Source organism: Galleria mellonella, unplaced genomic scaffold (assembly GCF_026898425.1).
Source record: "Galleria mellonella isolate WM207_F2 unplaced genomic scaffold, CSIRO_AGI_GalMel_v1 utg133, whole genome shotgun sequence".
Classification (NCBI taxonomy): Eukaryota; Metazoa; Arthropoda; class Insecta; order Lepidoptera; family Pyralidae; genus Galleria; species Galleria mellonella.
In genome coordinates, this window is record NW_026441990.1 from 2947808 (window position 1) to 2964617 (window position 16810).

Here is a 16810-nt window from a genome sequence, read left to right on the forward strand (position 1 = left end):
ATTTCCCTAATAGCCCACTATAATAAAAAAAAAATATATTGTATTTTTTTAAACAACTACTTTTAAAACTTTTTTAAGTTTTTGTTCTATATATTTTTTTTTTTATACGACAGAATGGCAAACAAGCTGACGGCCCACCTGATAGAATGTGGTAACCGTCGCCTATAGACATGAGCAGTACCATGAACATAACAGTACACACACATACTGTCTCGTCCGGGTACCATGCGTTGCCATTCTTGAGGACTCAGGTGTCATTCCGCTGTACCCTGCAAATTCACGCCATATCCCACCCTTCAAACCGAAACACAGCCACACAATAGGCAGTTAAATAAAGGAAAAAATAACAAATAAATTATATATTGAATAATGTAACTAGGGCCTTTAAAAGGATAAAAGTAAGATTGTTAATTGTTTTAATAAAAACTCAAATCTCTCTTTATCTTATTTTAGGTTCAAAGTGTCTTTTTCTTTTATGCTAAATTCTTAATTTTGAAGTGACAAAACATTTCAATAGCTAATATAGATTTGTGCTAGGTTTTATTTTTTTATGAATGAGAGGTTAGTATTCGAATGCATAGATGCATAAGGAGAACAGTAAGTAATTAATTACTTTAATTTTCCTCACATTCAAATATATGAAAATATGGGCAAATTCGATAAATAAAAGACAATATAAAACTATTGCATACTTTATTTTAAGACTTATTCACAGCTCATTGACATACCGTAGGAATTTTTCTATACAAATGTACAAATATTCAGTTCATATTTGATGGTTGTGTTTCAAATATGTTATGTAAGTCTTAATAAAATACAACTGATCAGAAACGCTTCTATTTCAACGAATTTCAATCAAATATCAATAATCGAGAGTTTACCTGTATTTCCAAAACTATATTGGTAATTGAAGAATTACTTATGACATTTATATACAAAAAATACCAACTGTGATAAATTATTATTTCACACTGGTAAACTCTTCGTTTAAAACTTTCTATATTTTGACGTTCAATTTTAATTTTCCTATGGTTTGTTTTATCCCTTGTACATACATACAAAAACCGTATTTGGTATTGATTTGTTAGGGTCGTGAGCATATTTCTAAATTTATTGCTTACTTACATACTTTTTTATGTATATTTAATAAACAGTTGTGGTATGTCATTTCGTAATTAACTATATTAAATGTATAAAAATAATAAGTACTAATACTATAATGTTCCCAGTTCTAATTGTACGCACACTGCTCGCTGGTAATTAATGCTCCTTTCCACTCAAGGCATGCTGGCAGAGAACACTTACAGAGTTATGTTCGCCTGTCTTTATTTAATATAAATTATAACAATGTAATTTATGTGTACAATAAAGGTTTATACTTTATTGTACACTATTATATTTATATTCATATTTTAAATAAAACTATTTAAAATAAGATACACAATAATTTATAACAATACACAGTCAATTAACACAATTTTTTTTTCTATTTGATCATTTTATGTACTGTTATATTGAATATAAATATCTGCCAAAATTGTTTATTAAATATGCAAAGTATAGAAGAATAGATTAATATATAAAACTTTGTTACAATATCACTTTGTTATATATATGTAACGGTAAATTAATTGATGAGGTGATCTCACAAAAATAATTATTTACGTCTAATAAACGTCGGTTGAAATCCACATAATTTAATACACATTAAATTAAAACAACTTACTTGACGTACTGTTTATTTTTACTCATTTGATAAACAATCTATCTCTATTATATATATTTTTTACTGAAACAAATGAACTAATTTAAAATAAATAAAATATTGGCGACCGGCCAATGCAAACGCCTTATATTTTATTACATACTTTTTTAAACAGATTTACTTTTAAAATGATATTGTTAATTTATAATTTCGATCTTATATCTTTTAACAACGTTTTTCTTGTTGGGGTCGCTTTTCATTATATTTTCTCTGCTAAAATCCGTGTGTACATCATTTATCACCTCATCACAGTCCACTGCCCTCTAATATAATAATAATAATAATGTGTTACACAATTTGTTTTATTCTTATTGATTAATTTATTTAAAAAATATATTTCTGTTTAGACTGTTTACGAAATAGACACGTAAAATAAAAGCATAGCAAAGATCACCTTATACAAATTAAAATTGTGTAACAACTATAAAAAAGACAGCAATCGTGATAAAATTACTACGGTACTCAACTTAACAAGTAGACAGCATTGACTTAAAAAAGAATCATAGTAATCATTACTGGCTATGATATTGTATAATGTACAGAAAAAGAAATTATCGCATTGATAATCTCCGTTTCAAATTGAATAAAAGTGAGGCAAATATTGGCCAAGTATTGACTAACTATTGACCGAACAATTCGAATATTGGCCCAAATTAGCCAAGTATTGATTGGCCAAACATTGACCCAATATTGGCCGAATATTAGCCACCAATTGCTTTGCTCTTATGTCTAGAACTAGCAAAATATGCGTTATATTCACACGCCCGGAATGAGCCCTGGTTTCCTGCCGGGCCAGGCTTCTTTCGCGTATTTCTTCTTCTTCGGCTCGCTCGAAGGTCCGGCTTCTTCTGGAGCTGAAGAAAATATTTATTAATATTACAAACTAGCGCTGTTCCTTATGACAGTTAACCATTGGGAGGACTTTTGCCACGCTTGGCAGGCGGGTTGGCAAACGCAGTTGGCTTTTGGTGATATTTTAAGAGAGACGCTGCTGCCCATCCCTCGACCATTAACTTTCTTAGTCTGTTACTTAGTCGCCTCTTACGACACCCAAGGGAAAGGAAGGAATGGCCCGTTTTATGCCAAGCCACACGGCAACCTTATGAGAGTCTACGGGGGAAGCCTATATTCAAAAGTGGACAAATAATGACTGGTATGATGATGATGATTATAAAATAGCTGTATCCCGCGGCTTTACCCGCATGAATCAATACATATAGCATCCTATGTGCTAAGTTAGAATATGGTTAAAAAAAAGGCTCTTTAAACGGGCCAATTAAAATGCACTTAATAAGATCATTATGTCAGCCATTAACTGTCCACGGCTAAACATAGGCCTCCCCCATAAGAAGACTTTTGTCAGTAGTTGCCACGCTTAGCAGGCGGGTAGGCAACCGCAGTTAACGTTTTTGATGTTTTAAGAGGGACGCTGCTACCTATCCTTCAACCACTAAGTTCCCTTAGTAACTTACAACAGCGGGAAAGAAAGGGCCTTGGTTATAGGAATGACCCATTTTATGCGGGAACATGGCACTTCATACATCGCATTAAAACTCTAACACCTGTCATGTTCATACTTATTTTAATAATATTTTGTATATTTATTTTTTTATTCATCTTACCAGAGTTTGGTAAAGGTGGGTGTATATTAAGATGTGGCTCTGGACCTTCTAGTTCAACATCCGGCGCTGGATTCGGCAGCGAGAGACCCAACCTGATTTATACAATAGACATAATATTATAATTATCTTAAGGTGTAAAAGGAAAGCAAATCATTTGTAATTTTTTTTTAATTTTTCCTTATGAACGTGCATTTAAATCATGTATGGATTTTAATGTGCATAAGTACATCAAGTCAAATTTATAATTAAAGATTGTGTCAAAAAAAATTTACTTAAAATGTGGACAAATCAACTATTTTGATTTAAAAACTAAACTACTGAAGCGATTTTGATAAAATTTCTATAGGACTAATCTATAAGGTTATCCCTTTAGATAAAAAAATATTTTTTAAAATCGGTTTAGTACTGACAGAGTTATGAGGTAATAAACATAGAAAAATACTACCGAATTGAGAATCTCCTACTTTTTGAAGTCGATTGACAACAATGGCTGCTGAATTTAAATAATTTCATGTTCGCCAGAATTCTCAACCATAACATGATGCCTATAAAGAACAAATTACCTTGCACCGATAAGACTGAGATGGGAACTGGGCGCTGGAAGATCTGAATATAAATTATTCCCTCTAGATATCTCCTGCAATCGAAGTGAGTGATGGTGTTGACCTGGAAAAAAATATAGGTTCTTAACTTTTCTTGTATTTTATTTCTTTTTTTTACTTCAGAAAAGTTTACTGCTATATTTGACCGTAGTATAGTATAATAGGGTTTAAATTTATGTGTACAGGTTTTAGCGGTCTTTATTTTATTGGATAATGGAAATGGTAACTCCGTCTGCGCTAACGGTATACGCTAGCGGAGTACCAGTGAGGGATGACAGGTGATAATGAAAAGGCAGGTCAATAAGCCCATCGTGATGAATACATCTGGAATTCAACACAATGGTTTCCAGTGGGGAATGAGGGGAGGTTAACTTGATAGGTTATATCGCTATGTTTTAGTAGTGGGGTTTTATTTATTTAATTTATGCTTTATTGCACCATTTACAAAATAGTAAATACAGTTAATGAGAAGAGATACAAAAGACGGTCTTATCGCTAAGCAATCTCTTTCAGACAACCTTTGGGGTTGGTAGTCCCCATTACTTATAATCACTTCCCCCTAGCAGTCTATTTACAGTATTAAGATATATATGGTCTAACCATAATATAGTTAAACTTATGATAGATTATTATTATTAAATACGTGTTTAGTCTTGACTAAGGTAACCGCTTGATTACTACAGTTATAAAAAAAAATATGTAATGTCTAGGGCAGATACTAGTTATAAGTTAAAAACATGACTTACTGTCGTCAGCACTTTGCAGCTTCAGCTTCCTTGGTGGTGTGTTAGCATTTGGTACAATCGTAGACTTGACCAGGTTCCTGAACCTGCCTATGGTAGGGTCAATGTCCTCAGGATTGATGATGTCCACCTCCTCGTTGAAGGAGACATTTCTCTTCACCTTCTTTGTTATCCCGGCCGGCATTGACGCTGACCGCTTGGTGCCTGCTGGCGGCTACAATTTAATAATAATTCTTACAAAAATTATAAATGTAAAAATGTTTTTTTTTTGTACAGCAGTCACGGTTGTTGTTGTTACAATTTGTTGAGCAGTTACGATACTAAGAGATAACAAACCTCTTAGTATCGTGACTGCTTAACCAACCACAATGAACTTTGGTATACAAGTACTTTATGGAACGAAGAAGGACATAGGCTACTTTTTGTTCTAATCAGTGAATATATCGTCACGCGGACTAAGACTCAATAAAAGACTCAAAAAAATATGTAATTTTTATTCATCTCAGTAAGTATCATTTTCCAATGTTAACAATTGTTAAAAAAAAAACTAACTACGGCTCAGAGGTGGTTAGCAGAATAACAAAGAGGGTGAGGTAACACTCCCTTTGCTATTCTGCCATAACCTTTTATCATTAATATTTTGCCCATAAATCGCTACCATTACCACTTTTAAACATAATGGTTATAATAATTTTTCAGTCTCGTGACGAAATGTGATTACTGTGTTACTCCATTTTTAAGCTTCCGTCGCGTGTGCAGCCTTAATGGTCACTTTAAAATGTAAAAATGTCCACCCGTGCGAAGCCGGGACGGGCTCACCCAAAGTAGCAGACATGTCTTCATGTATAGCTTTTGGAGTTAAACCTTTCAAATTCAGGTATTTTATCACTGTACGATGTTCAATTTTGTCCATTTTCAAAAATAGCTCTGACTTGACTTACGGTATGTCACGTGTAAACAAACAATGAGTTACCGTGAACAAACTAAACTGTGCATACTTGTTGCTAAATAATGTAACTACAAAATGAGGGTAGTTATAAAAAAAACCAATGACTTTCACCATGTTAGGCTAAGAACTTTTAAAATGACCCTCGTATTTTTAAAGTGTATAGCGGTACGTAAATACAATAAAATGGATTAATAAAGGTAGTTAAAAAGATGGAATAAGAGGAGAGCGAGGACAAAAACGATACAAGTTTATACTGAGTAAATGCGACAGTCAATCATATTAATCTCGAGAAAAATAATAGACATTTGGGTAAAAATTTATAATCGCATTTGGCAACCCTAGCTGTCAGCTTATTTAGTATACTAAGTTCCAAAAACATTTTAAAATAATTACCTTCAGTACATCTGTGCCATCATCAGTTGATATACCCAACATGGATATCCTCCTATTATGTGCAGTGTTAAATTCCGTTAAATTCTGAAAAGAAAAGCAGACCACATTGATATCTATAAAAAATATGCTCATAACTTGCTTCTGTACTTACTAATATTATAAAAGTGAAAGTGAGTTACCAACTCACCTGTCAAGCGTGGCAACTACTACTAACCCCCCCTTATGGGGAAAACCTATGTCCTGTAGTAAACGTAATGGCTGATATCATGACAATGAATTTGATAGTTTGTTACAACTTAGCACCTTTAAAGAGTTAACCAATAACTACAAAATTTGGTATATAGGTATTACATGGAATAAAGGACCGAAACTACTTTTCATTCCGGTCATTGAGCATATCCCGGTCACGCGGACGAATAGCGGATAAAAACTAGTATAATAATAATACAAAACATCAGAAATAAACAATGTACATGTAATATACACTCATAGCAAAGCCATATATACATATTTTTTTATACAATTTAGAATGGCAAACAAGCTGACGGCTCACCTGATGGAAAGTGGTAACCGTCGCCTATAGACATGAGCAGTACCATGGACATAACAGAGTATTCTGTTTCGCCCATGATACCCCCCATGCGTTGCCATTCCTGAGGACTCAGATTTTTTTTTAATCCTCTGTACCCAGTAAATTCACGCCATATCCCACCTTTCAAACCGAAACACAGCCATGCAAACACAACTGCTTCACAGTTGAAACATGAATGGGACAGAGGTACCCAAGTAATCGACTTTTGTACAAATGATTGATAAACAAAAAATCAGAGCAGTGTCAGTGATATGGTGCTGTTTCAACCCTACATACTTTGAATTATTTTCTATTTCTTATTTTCAATTATTAAGGCTATTTTTTCTATCAGAGATAGATAACAAATGTAAGAAATGTGTATAGGATATGTAGGTTTACATTTGGTGACAAACAAACATATGGCACATCTAATAGTAAACGGAGTTACCGTAGTTACCGTAGTAGTGTTACAGGCGCCGATGCCTATCGGCGCCTGTAACACTCGGGATGTCACGCGCGCGTTGCCGATCCTTATGAAACCTTAAAACGCCCTTCTTTATGCAAACTCCCAAATATATATACTTATAATAAATCTGTAGAGAGGTCAATTCTGTACACGAAATATATTTCCAAAATAACTATCAGGGGGTGATTAGTGATCGATACTGATGCCAAAAATGCAATCAGTAAAATTTTTGTCTGTCTGTATGTTCGTTATAGAAACAAAAACTACTCGACGGATTTTAACGAACTTGGTTAAATTATTCTTCATACTCCTAGGCAGGTTATAGTATACTTTTCATCACGCTACGATCAATAGGAGCAGAGCAGTGAAGGGAAATGTTAAAAATGTCCACCCGTGCGACGCCAGGACGGGCCGCTAGTATATTGCTTGGTATATATTGGCTTTAATATCTGCATATAAAGTTTAACATATCACTTTATCGGGGATACCTTTCCCCACTGATTATGTTACAAAACAAATGTAAGATATATATGATATAAATGAACTTACATCTAGCTCAGTTTGTGTCTCCGGCAATCCAAGCAGAGCACCTTCCTGTTCTGTATTAGGTAAATCTTCCATGATGCCACGAGCATTGCCAGTTGGTCTCTCCCTAAAAAAAATGTATTGCCATTTAACTTACTTTTTAACCGACTTCAAATAGAAGGCCATTCTCAGTTTGGTTGTATTTCTTTTTTATGTTTGTTATGACATAACTCCGTCAATTCTAAACCGATTTGGAAAATTCTTTTTTTTTAATGAAAGGATATACTTACAGATTGATTTACAGAAACTTTATCAAAATCAATTCAGCCATTTAGGTTTTAAATCAAAATTACAATTGTACTCATTTTTTTCTGTAGGACACAATCTTTAATAAGTGTTACTGGTGTATGGTAACCTAATAATATTTAGTAACAAATTATCAATAGAAGGATTTTTATACAACTTAGAATGGCAAACAAGCTGACGGCCCACCTGATGGAAAGTGGTAACCGTCGCCTATAGACATGAGCAGAACCATGGACATAACAGAGTATACTGTTTCGCTCATGATACCCCCAATGCGTTGCCATTCCTGAGGATTCAGGTGTTATTCCTCTGTACCCTGTAAATTCACGCCATATCACCCTTCAAACCGAAACACAGCCATGCAAACAAAACTGCTTCACAGTAGAAACACGAATGGGATAGATGTACCCAAGCAATCGACTTTTGTACAAAGTCTCTGTCTGGTGAAAGGATGGTTATCCATCCTTATATATTTTTGTTGATGTATACATGAGAAAGAATAAGATGCCAGATATTATTGTCTTATTCTATCACATGTACAATATCACTAATGATAAATTCAGTTGAAAATAACAATTATAATGAATAATATTCTTTTTTCTTTGGTATTAAGTATTAGGAACAGTAAGTACTGCTACTGTATGCATTCATGAAATCAATTTTATGTGTAAAACTTTTTTTTTTAAATCTTGACATATAACAAAATTGAAATTTTAAATATCTTATAATTATAATAAATTACACAATAAACAATACTATAATATTATTATATAATATTACCTTATAATATAATTTCTTGTAGATGCTCCAAAATGAAAGTTTGAATCAATGGGCAATTGTGTTGGTTTGTTTGCTTCTAGCCTCATCTTACCAATATATGTACCATGGGCTAAAAAGATAAATTTTGTTATTGCTAATTTTAACACAATTTATACATGTTAACAACATACTTGATAAGGGAGAAAGGGATTATTAGTAATGCGGACTACCAGACCCATTGTTAGCAATATAGAGTCAACTTCCATGTGGTCCCCTCAGAAAACCATCATGTTGGATTCCAGGTGTATTCCTCATGATGGACTAACTGACCTGCCCATTCATCTCAACTATCATCCCTCACTGGTGCTACGCGAGTGTATACTTTTAGCACAGGCAGGGTTACCATTCCATTTTATTTCAAAAAAGAAACATACTTGATATAGTATAACTAACACAATGTATTAGTATCTTTTACACAACATAATCCTAACTAATATTATAGCCTTACTTCCTAATATCATTTATTTATATGTTATTTTACACAATTATAAACATATAATTTATATTAAATAAAGATGTACAACAGGTGAGGTTAACTCTGTAAGAGTTCTCTTCCAGCAAACCCTGAGTGATATCATTACTAATATTATAAATGTGGAAATGAGTTTATTTATTTTTTACCTCTTAACAGCTTAACCAATCACTATAAAATTTTGAAAATAAAATACTATACATGTTAGAGAAAGACATAGCCTACTTTTTATCCCAGTTAATGTAAATCTCAGTCAGGCAAACAAAGTAACAGTTAAAAGCTAGTTTTTCTATAATTTAAAACTTATTTAAAAGCTTATGTACTTCTCCATATATTTTTTAATGGATTAAAATGAAATATGAGCCCACCAGCTTTACTGGTATAAATTGCAGGTACACCAGTGAGGGATAATAGGTGAGGATGAAACAGCTCTGCTGGCCTATAGTGACAAATTCAATAATTATTAACCACAAGCATAATAGGAAATATTGTTAATAATAAGGCAGTTAAAATGCCATTATTAACAATCCCTTCTCCTCTCTTCCTCTCCATATTGGTCAACAAAAGCGCAGCAAGTGTGTTATAATTTTACTGTTATAATGTCTAATGATTTCTTTTAAATCCTGCCATATTATAGTTTATTTTATTATAAAAATACATATTATATTATAGTAATTGCTTCCCACCTAGTGGCTTGTATGCTAATTTTACAGATTACTTATATAAAACACTAGCAACCTACCTAGCTTTGCATAGTGTATTATTTCGATTTATTTATTTCTAAAAGGTTAGCTAGTGTAAGCTTTGAAAATCACTTCTTGGTAAGTTTATTATGGAATATTGAATTTATCTACTTACACAAAAGTTTAGTTAAAATATATTGTACATACAAATCTTCCATTAAAGGGCATACAGTAAAACCAATATATGTTGTTCAATCTATTGAATTATTTACAAATAATAAGAGAAATAAACATGCAGTCAGTAACTTTATTTTATACTATTTATAAATGATTCAAACAGCAAAAATAAATAATTTGGTAAATAATACTTACTGCTGCCCAAATCTACTAAAAATGCTCTATTCAAATGTTTGTGATAAACAAATGCAGCATGCACCCTTGAACAACTGGCATGATCTATACAAAAATCATTCATTTGAGGATTCCTTCCAAATAGGTAACATTTTTTCTCGTCAATCATTAATTTTTGTATCAATTTATCGCCCTTTAGCACATCCAAATGCAGCCCAGTTGGTGGCTTGCCAGCCCTGTAACAAAAATTTTATGAAAATATCAAAATAAGCAAGAGCCGCAACTAGCGGCATTCACATATCAATAACTTTACAAAGATATGAAAACATAGGTTATTATCACTTCAAATTCATTGTAAACATCTAGTTGGTTCTTTAAACTACATTAATGCCTACTGAAAACAGTATAATATTCAAATTAAATATAAATACAAGCTAAATTGAATGATGGCACGGTTCCATTTAGGTTGGTCCATTTATAAACAACACAATTTACCAGCTAGGAACCTCGTAGTGATTCGCCATTGTAACAAATAACGTACACAAGATATTGTTACACTATTAGTACGTTCAACATTAATGAAATCATAGTATTTTCATTAAATAAATAAATATAATGATCAGTAAAAGTAAACCGCATAACATAACCACACCATGGACACAATTGACATTTTTAATATGACATTTGATTGTCTAACATCTAAACGTACTCTATGCACAATGATCAAATGCTTCTATATACGGTTTAAGACGATATTTTTTTATTTAAGACGATATTTTTTTATATATTTGTGTTGTTCTAATACTATATTGTAGATACGATTTTTTTCGTGGTATTTACGCTTTTAATCCAATTTCTTTCTTAGTCTTTAGCAGTTGTTACAAAATCTTTGCATTGGTCATGTTGGCGCCTCTATGAATTCCCTCTAATCTATGCCGTAATTTAACTTAAAATTTATGTTGAACCTTTACATTTATACTCTTCGAATTCCGGTAATTAATTCAATAATTACAATTTACATTATCATCAGTTGATAAGAAACATTCCGTGAATATTTTGTATATTTGTTTTAATTTTTACGTTGTACAAATATAATGGTGTTCTCTAATGACGTGCTTGTAATCACAACAAATAAATAAACCGGCCTAACCTAAAATAAATACAGAACTACACGTAAATATAAACAATGGTGTCCAGTGAAGAAGAGTCTGAGATAAAAACTGGCGACGCTCTTGAATGGGATGTTGAAATGGAAATACAACTATTTTACGCGATGGCGAATCATAAACCGGTCGGCATAAACAAACATTTTCACATGGCGTGTATTTGGGAAAAACTTTCTAATTCAATTACAAAAGAGGTATCCACACAAGATATTTGGAAACATTTAGAGACACTATACGACATTTCTTTGTTGGATGACACTGAGAGAATACCATTTCCCAACCATGAAGTGCCGTTTAGTTTGCCCGAAAATGAATTTGGGAGTTTAATTAAACAAAAATGCAAAGAATCTATGTTGACTGACGATAGTGAAGGTATAGTGGCTTTTCATTTTGTATTCTTATTAATCCTATATTCATCCAGTGAAATTACAGGCTACACACAAATAACAATTTACTTGCAAGGAATGGCATCTTGTGAAAATTACCTATGTGTCACATGCCAATGATGATATTTATTTCAATAGACAAGTGTAAATGAAAGGCCCAAAAATAATATCTGTGCCTCTAGTGAGAAAGGGTATAACTCAAGTTATAGCCTTTTTCTTTTTTAGGCTACTTTAAATAAGCAAATTTTTCTCTTTCGAATGGTATAAGAACCGTAACGATATCTTTAAAAACAATAGAGATAGTAAACATGTAAAAGGCTACAATTAACAAAATATTTGTGGTAAAAAAGTCATAATTAGAAATAAAACTACAATATTTTACAAAAATTATTTTTGTAAAATGAATCAGTTCGATTTGAACCCTTTTACACCATTTAATAGCGATTATTTTTTTATAGCGTAAAATACACATCATTGTTTTTCTTCAATACTTCAATAAAATAGTTTTAATTCAACTTAAAACTATTTTCACATCATAATTTTAATATTTTTGTTAAGTGTGATTAGGTATAATAGAATTATTTTTAAAACTATAGGTTTTACACAAAAACCGACAATTTCATAAGAAAGAGGAGAAAAAATTACTATAAATGCAATCATTGACTTGTTCAATTAGCAAATAATAAAAGCAGCAGAATTTTTTTTCTTTATTTAAAATAGTTTTTTGGCTCTCCTGAAAAGTGACCATTTTGAATTGAACCCTTTCTCACTAGAGGCACAGATATATACATAAAAATATCATAATTTTTTCATGGCCTTGTGTTTGGTTCTTAAAAGAGCAAATTTACAAAACCAACAGCCTAAAGTTAAGGTACTTTCTATCCTTGTTAACATGCCTATTCAGATTAAATAAGGAAATTGGATTAAAATTATATAATATATAAGCTGTTAGCACTCCATTAACTCCATCCCAAAAGAAAAAATGTAACTTTTTATGGGATGAAATTTGAATGCTAATCCTGCATGCACTATCAAGATTCACTGGCTGGACACAACTGAATGAAGATAGGTAATATGCAGCAAAGGCATTTGGCCTGGCATAACAAATTCACCAAAAATTTACCCAGTTTTAAGAGGGATTAATGGATTAATTAGGGCCACTACTGCCGTGCAGAATAAACAAACTGTCTCTATTAAAAATACAAATTAGTTTAATTCTTGTTTAAAGGATATAAGCATTTTTTTTTATTAAAATAAGTTTTCATTATGACAGCAAATAAAGCTTATATTTGCTGTCATAATGCTAACTTATATTTGTTATAGCCATCCTTTTTTATATCTTTATTATAAAGAAATAATAAATTATCAACAAAAACTTTTCTTAGTTCCGGTTAATCATAGCATGATCTGAATCTTTTGTTCCATTAGGTACAGGTATAACTGACTAAATTATTTTAAATCCAGCTGTCTCCAGGTTACGTCAGAACTACTGAAGTGTAGAATACTTGTTTGTTTACATTTAATTTTAATATGGGTGTTTTTTTTTTTAAATGGATGATAATGAAATGGTAACCCCACCTGCACTATCGGTATACACCGGCGGAGCACCAGTGAAGAATGATAGGTGAGGATGAAGTAGGTCATTTAGCCTATCATGATGAATTCAACAAGAATTGTTCATGATGATTTCCAGGGGGAACCACGTGAAGGTCGACCTAATAAGGTATATTGCTAGCAATGGAGCTGTCAAACTCCATTACTAACAATCCTTTTCTCCCTTAATATGGGTGTTGATGAAACGGTTTTACACATCCGTAGTGTAAAATTATCAACATAATTTTTTATTCTATGAAAACTATTGTAGATTTGTGGCCTTGCATTGCAACATGAGCTAGAAGCTTGATAATTAAAAGTTTAAAATTTTATTACTTTTACTAAAAATTAGTATACCAAATTAATTTTAAACTAAATTATTTATTGTACTTAAATTAATATTATTATAACTAATTTAAAACCATTAAATTAGTAGAATTGTGGCCACGCATTGTAACTTAGGCTAGAGGCCACATAGTCGTGCATTGCCACTTAGGTCTGATGTGACTGATTGTCTGCTTGATATTACAATGCATGTTTAGATGGCCGCAGCCCCTCTCCTAAACCCTCAACACCTAGAAGTACATCTAAAGATTCTACACCTAAAGGTATTTATATTATTCATTACAAATCTAATTATTGGAATTATTTTAAAATTATTTTTAATTTAATTATCTGATTATTAATTAGTTTATATAAATTAATTGTGGTTATCATCCACTGTGCATGCTCATTTATCTGTTTAAAGATACATACTTAATAAAATTCAATTTTCACAATCATTCTTTCTCTGCTCTCGTAACTTAGAACATACTATTGCATGTTTTGTTCCCCTTTTCTTAATAACTAAAGGTGCTTGTTCTAAATAAATATATCACTAAGAATGGTCAAAAAACTGATGGTTATCCTCATAATCAATGACAAATATTTTGGCGCCGCCTATAGATAACGAAAAATGTTACTGAATGTTACTGTTTTGCTATTAATAAGAGCTGCTATAAGCTCCTATAAAGTGAGGACATAAAGTAATGCCTCTTTAATACATATTACATTCGTCTTACCGTGGTCAAACTACAATTAAAAAATCAGCTACATTAATGGTGCATGATCAACATAGGAATAAATGTTGTCCATTTAAAAAAAATCATATGCAAAAGAAATACATAATTTTGACATTTAATTTTCCAGCAATACGCAAAGACAGCATAAGCGCATTAGCAACCAAAACACGCAAGGAAAGTGGTAGTTCTCATGCCTCTACTGATACGCCAAGCATCAAATCGGAGAAGGATTACGGTAAATCAATTTTGTTAAAATTTTAATATTAATACTAGAATCAGATACAATATTCTTTTAAAACAACTATATCGCCAGTCGGCGAAGCTAAAATATTATCTATGCTACATCCCTTAAAATGCACCTATTTCTCCTTGGATAAATACCAGAGGGAGACTGTACAAAAGTCGATTGCTTGGGCACCTCTGTCCCATTCGTGTTTCTACCGTGAAGCCACAACTGCTTGGCTGTGTTTCGGTTTAAAGGGTGGGATATGGTGTGAATTTACAGGGTACGGAGGAATAACACCTGAGTCCTCAGGAATGGCAACGCATGGGGGGTATCACGGGCAAAACAGTATACTCTGTTATGTCCATGGTACTGCTCATGTCTGTAGGCGACGGTTACCACTTTCCATCAGGTGGGCCGTCAGCTTGTTTGCCATTCTAAGTTGTATAAAAAAAATTAAAAAAAATACTCACATATTATATTTTTAAATAAATGAAATGCTACTTAATTTCAGATCGAAGAAGAGACTCCAGGGACTCAAACGCGTCAGGCACACGTGACAGTTCCACTAGCAGGAAATCAACATCGCAGAGAGATAAATCATCAAAATCCAAAGTTAGCGCTGTTTCAGGTAAGCAGTTACTTCACTCGTAATGTTTATGTATTTTTATATACTATTGAAAATTGACTTGATAAAAGATAAATCGTGGCTTCCAACAACATATTATGTCGGGATTTGATCTCTCAGCTATCTGGATAAAGTGTATGACCATTATAGAAAGAATCTAAGTCATATGAACTGAAACTTACAAACCTGTTTTAATTATTTTGAAGTGTTTACCCACATACTTTTATATTAAGAATTTAGATAGTAAAAAAGCAACACTATTTGATATTTGAATTATTAAAAAATGAAAGGGTATAGCCCAAATATGGTGACAATAGACAAACTTTCATTTCCAGTATGGGACTCGCCCCTCATAGACGAAGACGGCGGCTCACGCCGCGGTCGCCGTCGCGCTAACACCTCCACGCCGCCTGCAACCACGCCGGCGAAGCGCCGCCGCACTTGACACACGCACACCCACTCTTATCATCACTTCTTCTGACATACGCGCCCCTGGTGGGGCTACCGGCCTCACCCTGGACGGGGGGATAAAAGAAGCCATGCGGTTAATGTGTTCTTCATGTAGTGTTCTTTTTATTTAAATGTGTTCACATACAGTGCTTTTATAGTCTTATCTTCAGTACTCTGATGAATAGTTTATATCAAAGGCCAAGTATCGGCGCGCATTGCACCCATCTCTGTTTCGCGAGCGCATGCGCGTACAGCCAATCTGATTAACAGTAACAACCTTGTTAATGTTTCATAATTTCTAATATCTCACTGCCCTTATGATGCAATTAGAATGCACATCTAGTTGTACCATCTTTTTGACACAAATCGTGCATAGATAACGAAAAAAATTCAAATACAAATGTATATATTTCTTAATGAGTCATTGTTACTTAGATTGTAGTTTCATAGTTACAGGAAATAATGTATAATTAATATTGCAGATTTTTGGCTCTTTTATTACCTAATGTCAGTGGTATAGTGACCCTAAAATGCCATTTTATCATATACAACTATAGACAAATGGGCTCATCGTAAGAAATTCAATAATATTTTTCTCATTATTTGACTAATATTTAACTGTCAACTATAAAATATTCGTATTTTAACGACTTCGACGTGCTAAACTTTGGATTCTGGAAAATTTATTTTGATAGAAGTTTTGACTTAAAGGTCCGTTCGTATACGATGAAACAAAGTAATTCCACGCCGAACCTAGTTAATTTGATAGCAAGTGGCATAGTAGTGTGTTGTCGCATAATTTGCTGCTACGTTTTTTTCAGCGCGTATACCGAAGACATACTTATTATGTGCCAGTTAAACATGATGCAGTTACTGTAATTATACAACCTCAAAATGTTGCTACAATTCTAATTAGTCAATGAGATATGGGAACTTATAAGTCTCTCCTTAATAAAATGTATACAAGTCGCATGTATTTTATTTCCAACTTCCCAAAAAATTTAGATATACTCATTTAAATGACGTAAAGGAAAAC

At 32.7% G+C, this 16810-nt stretch overlaps 2 protein-coding genes across 2 annotated transcripts; one reads left to right on the forward strand and one right to left on the reverse strand.

The window, feature by feature from the left end:
• Window positions 1–676: 676 nt before the first annotated feature.
• On the reverse strand, window positions 677–10929 carry LOC113511101 (nuclear inhibitor of protein phosphatase 1). The gene is made up of 9 exons (XM_026894690.3): window positions 10763–10929; window positions 10289–10503; window positions 8723–8831; window positions 7661–7763; window positions 6075–6158; window positions 4736–4946; window positions 3951–4053; window positions 3388–3479; window positions 677–2619 (listed from the first exon to the last, which is right to left on the reverse strand). The coding sequence occupies exons 1-9, from the start codon at window positions 10789–10791 to the stop codon at window positions 2522–2524; spliced, it is 1044 nt and encodes a 347-aa protein (XP_026750491.1). The 5' UTR covers window positions 10792–10929; the 3' UTR covers window positions 677–2521.
• A 98-nt stretch (window positions 10930–11027) lies between these two features.
• LOC113511098 (MRG/MORF4L-binding protein) lies at window positions 11028–16742 on the forward strand. The gene is made up of 5 exons (XM_026894687.3): window positions 11028–11805; window positions 13955–14020; window positions 14601–14708; window positions 15211–15327; window positions 15660–16742. The coding sequence occupies exons 1-5, from the start codon at window positions 11454–11456 to the stop codon at window positions 15767–15769; spliced, it is 753 nt and encodes a 250-aa protein (XP_026750488.2). The 5' UTR covers window positions 11028–11453; the 3' UTR covers window positions 15770–16742.
• The last annotated feature ends 68 nt before the right edge of the window (window positions 16743–16810 follow it).